The 5,080-nt window shown below is 32.7% G+C and overlaps 1 protein-coding gene across 1 annotated transcript in view; it reads right to left on the bottom strand.

The window, feature by feature from the left end:
- LOC108769556 (uncharacterized) overlaps positions 1 to 2,169 on the bottom strand; it is a 46,524-nt gene extending 44,355 nt beyond the window's left edge. Inside the window, exon 1 of the mRNA XM_018520590.1 lies at positions 2,007 to 2,169. Coding sequence (XP_018376092.1) covers positions 2,007 to 2,169 — 163 coding nt within the window. The remainder of the gene's footprint in view (positions 1 to 2,006) is intronic.
- Between the last annotated feature and the right edge of the window lie 2,911 nt (positions 2,170 to 5,080).

The raw sequence follows: 5,080 nt of genomic DNA, 5'->3' as shown, positions 1-5,080 counted from the left end.
CCGCAGTAATATCACGAGTTAAATTGACTGGCAATTTAATAAATTTTTGATGCTTATTCGCATCTTCGAAACGATCTTAATAATGATGAATAACATATTAAAATCTGTAAATGTTGAATAACATATTAAAATCTGTAAATGTTGAATAACATATTAAAGTTTCTAAATAATTAATTCTTATTGCGCGAAAAATATTACCTCGACCGGGAATCGAACCCGGATCTCTCGCACAGTATGCAAGAGATCCGGGTTCGACTCCCGGCCAAGGTAATATTTTTCGCAATAAGAATTAATTATTTACAGATTTTAATATGTTATTCAACATTATTAAGATCGTTTCGAAGATGCGAATAAGCATCAAATATTTATTAAATTGCCAGTCAATTTAACTCGTGATATTACTGCGGTAGTTTAATAGAATTAGCGTTTCAAGACCGAAAAATCATTTCGGCGCGCGTTTCTGAGGACTACATACGTAGTATATAAATTCACATAAGAATCATACAAGCATTAAGATCCAGCTAGACCGTTTAAAGCTTTGAATTTCTATAGTTTATGTTTTCACAGATTATTTATGGAGAAAGCGTTTGCAACGAGAGATATTAAATGATTGCCACAAATACTGTGCATACAAATATTATGGGATCATGAATAGATTATTTTGGAAATAAATATTTATGGCTTTTACTTTTTTTACATAAAAGCTTTTATTTTTACGTAAAAGCTTAGAGCCATCACGTACAAAATGACATAAGCTGGATAACTATAGCATAAAGCTGCTGGGCTGTGATGACTCTTAAATCTTTATTCAGCCAATTTTGTTACTATAAATGCAACTTTTCACATCTAATCTTTTCTGTACACTGCAACTCTTCTAGTTGTATTATAATTTTTTTTGACTGAACTTTAATTATTTTAAATTTATAATATTTAATCGTATTTTATATCTAGCCTTAAAAATTTTAGTTTAACATTCACGAAATTTATATGATGTTGCATGAAATATCGTGTTCCTGTCACTATCTCTCTTTGAACGTTGCGTCGTAATATCACTCTTGCAGCATCGTTGGAATTTCATTCTGTCTTTACACGTTACGAAGCTGTACCGAGGCATCGACTGGTTCATGCGGGGAAGAAAGCGGAGAGGTCGGCATTTCTAACGAAGTAGAAATTCCTGCGCACGCCTGGCTTTGCTGGCAATCGCAACAAGGCACGTTTCGAAGCAGGTATCGAAGCGGATATCGAAGCTACCTGCCAGAGAACAATGAAGGGATCAATTACCGTCCTAGAACACCCCGGCAATAGGAATTGAGACCAAAATACTAGCAGTTGTGAGCTGGAAACGGACATTTGATTCGTGATTCGACCACTTGCCTTCGCACTAACTGGATTAGTTCATGACAAAAAACATTTAATTAAAGTATACAAAAGAATAAATTGTTACTGCAAATAGAATCTTAATTATAGACCATTCATATGAGTTGTAGTTTTCGCGAAAATACGTAAAATTTTTTAAATATTGGATGGCCCTCATAGAAATAATACTAAACGTTAATGATTAATTATTTTGGGTATTAAAAGTACGATATTAAAAGTACTCGTACTACTGTTTAGTGCTTTAACACTCAAATAAATAATTTTCGGTATCGGCTGGCATTAAACTTAATTTCTAGGTAAGGAAAAGTGACGAACTATTCTAAATTTGAATTTATTTAACTGAATTAAAAAGCTTGTGGAACTTTTTCTGTTCGTCTCTAAAATTTTCCCTCTACTAGATTCTTAACGTTTGGTACGACGGATAGTAAACATTTGGAAATGAGATCCTTCAGTCTAGAAATTAGTTGGATTCTATTCCAACTAATTTCAACGATCCCCAGATTCATTCGTCGCGCCATCGCGGTTTCTGCGTTAGTTCGTCGAGTGGATATGCATTTGTCGGCGCGTTAAAAGCGTTCTTCAAGCTTTCTACGTGCGACAAAACCGGAGGGGGCAAAAGTTTAACTCACGCGAGCATGGACGCGTCTCGTCGCTCCCATCACCACAGTCGTCCACAACGTTACAAACTTTGTTGAGGGCGACGCAGTGCCCGTTGGCGCACTGAAATTCGCTCTGCCGGCAAGAAAGCACCGTCGTCGCCGTGAGGATGCAGGTGCAAACGAGCCAATGCATGTCTGGAACAATATAAAAAGTAGCATGGTTTTAGTATCATAGAAAAAAGAACTCTTCGCGCGCTCGTAATCTGAATTTTTCATGTGACTTGAAAATTTCAAACGAGTTACGATCGTCATTATTGTAACCAAAGCGTATCTGTATTTATATCGAAATTCACATCCGTTATACAATACATATTTTTACTTATGTGTACGCGAAGAGAATTTTTTCTTAGAGTTTATCCTCTAAGAAAATATGATAATCATGGGATAATATTGTATTTCGAAGAATTTTAATGTAAATCTCTCTCATTTATTAATAAAACCACAATAAAATATAAAATAAGTTTAATTAATTTTATTAAAATGCACGATAAAAATCTTTAAAATATATTGTATTGTACCAAAACTACTATTATACATTTTCTATTATAGAATAAATTTTAAAAGAAAATTCTCTCTTTGTAATATTTATAAAATTATATAATTAAAATATAACACCATTATACGAATTGTCAAATTTTTAAACACGATAAACGAAGAAATTTAATAGTAATGAGAGTACATCGCTGTTAAGTGAAGCAAGTTATGTCAAAACTTTTATTACTTTACAAGAAGGATGATGTCACCATTATTCGCAAATCAATTTGGAATAATGATAACATCATCCTTCTCGCAAAATAATAAAAGTTTTGACATCATAATTTGCACCTATCTAACCGCGCTGTACTCTCATTAGCTTTAAATTTCTTTGTTTATTGTGTTTTAGTATACAATTAATTACATTTAATTAATATATATTAATTGAATATAATTAATTAAAAAAATGCTTCTGCAAATATTATTCGCGAGCTAATTATTTGTATAAATTATACAAATAATTAGCTCGTGAATAATATTTGCAGAAGCATTTTTTAAATTCAAAATACCTATTTTTTAGAACGCGATTCATCACACATTTTTGATATATCAAACAACTCTTTTCTGAAAAAATATTTCTCCGCCATAAGTATATAATGGTATTTGAATTTCGTGAATCGATAAAAAAGCGAATCGCAGGATTGAAAGTCAGCAAAATGAAAGTATATTTACACAGGGAATCAGTGGAACTGAGTTTTGACGTGCAGATTATATACGTCAATATGCTACTTTATGCTGTGATTCAAAATACGTTATTTAAAATGTTATTGATTTCGGAAGCGAATTTCATTTACTTTATTCCAATCGTCTTACTAATACAGATAATCATAAAAGTTCGTAGCTTTATTATCAAAAAATTATATTTAGTTTACACGTTAAAATTGCAACAAAATGAAAGAATGAATAAAAAAAGTGAATCTACATTTCGCTTATTGAACTTAATTCAACCAGTATCACTCGAGAGAACTTGAGCGTCGTGCCTGACTCCGTCTGGGATTAACAGAGCTGCTACCACTAACATAAAAATATTATTGTTGTGGCGATGATAAAGTTTCGTAACAACGTGAACGCGCGCAACTTTGTCCTCCTCCAACTTAAATCGAACAGAAACACGAAGGATATCGGACCACGTTCTCTCGATTTCCGGCGTCGCCTGAAAGCGTCGACGTCGTTCACCCAATTGAAGTGAAACTTTCGCTATTCTCGCTTCCCCAACGTAACCCCTGCTGTCTTTGCTTTTTTCCTCTTAAAACTGGTAAAACTGAGGTCAGACCGAGCACGGTAGCTGACCAACTAGTTCGCTAATTACGATATAGGAACGAATTCCGCAATTCCCTTGAACTGCAATTGGTTTTTATAAATACATAATAAAGAAAATACAAAAACCAATAAGGAAAATTAACCATTGAAGCAGTAACAAAAAAGAAACGTTTATTTTAATAAATTATATTTAAAAAAGATATTAATAACAATATTCAAATTTGTCATATTTAAAAATACAACTTTTGTTAATTTCTCATTTTGTTAAAATAATTTTAAAATAAATTGAAAATAATTTTAATATATATATTATATATCTGCATATTACGCGGTAAATTTTCATCATCATGAGAACTGAATAGTCTGTATGTATTCTATCATCAACCTCTTATTCTTGAAGTCTATACGATAAAGTTATAATGTTTCCTCAAGCAGATAAAATGAAGAGACATGCATTTTTCTTTTCACTCAATCGACTCGATGCGTAGCTAATTTCCATCGCCACAAAGAGAAAATTCAAGTGCGAGATAAGAAAGGAACAATTCGGTATTCATGGAATTACAAAGACTAAAGCGAAGGGAAATCAGACAGACAAGCAGGGAAAAAGTAAGTTATCGTTGCGGCGCGCTGGTATACATTCTCGCCTCCTTCTTGTCTCGTCGCTTGAAAGTTATGCTGAATAAGTTTAAATGTCAGGAAATATGCAGAGCCGTCCCTGGAAGAAAGCGGAAAAGTTTCTCAAATGTCGCGCGGTAAGAAGACAACCCATCGCCCACTTAGACCTTGATGTCTCTGAGTGCTTTAAGTCACCTTTGCATTAAAATCATGGGAATCTAGTGCGATATAATGCGGGTTACATAAATCTAATACACTATCAGCTTTCTTCATTTGTATCAACAGCTCTTCCGACATCCTGTGCTAAAAATTTTCAAATATATGTATTAAACGTAAAGGTTAATAATGGCTAAAAACTTATAAATAAAGATTAAAAAAGAAGCATATAGCCAATACGCCGGTTATTTCTTGCGATGTAATATATTTAAAATAATTAATAATATTTATTGAAGATCATAAACGTTTCGGCTGATATTCAGCCTTCATCAGTATGTTCTACTATACAATTATTAAGTCGGAAATTAAGTAAAAAATTCAATTTAAATAAGAGAATAAATCTCAGTCCATTATAATATGCGATGGTCATTAAATATAAAAAGTAGAGTGTATGAATTCGTCTGAAATTCTTGTGACAT

This window comes from Trachymyrmex cornetzi, unplaced genomic scaffold, assembly GCF_001594075.2.
Source record: "Trachymyrmex cornetzi isolate Tcor2-1 unplaced genomic scaffold, Tcor1.1 scaffold92, whole genome shotgun sequence".
In the NCBI taxonomy this organism is placed as follows: domain Eukaryota; kingdom Metazoa; phylum Arthropoda; class Insecta; order Hymenoptera; family Formicidae; genus Trachymyrmex; species Trachymyrmex cornetzi.
Note: the sequence above shows the minus strand (reverse complement) of the source record. Positions and strands in the feature narration are given on the sequence as shown.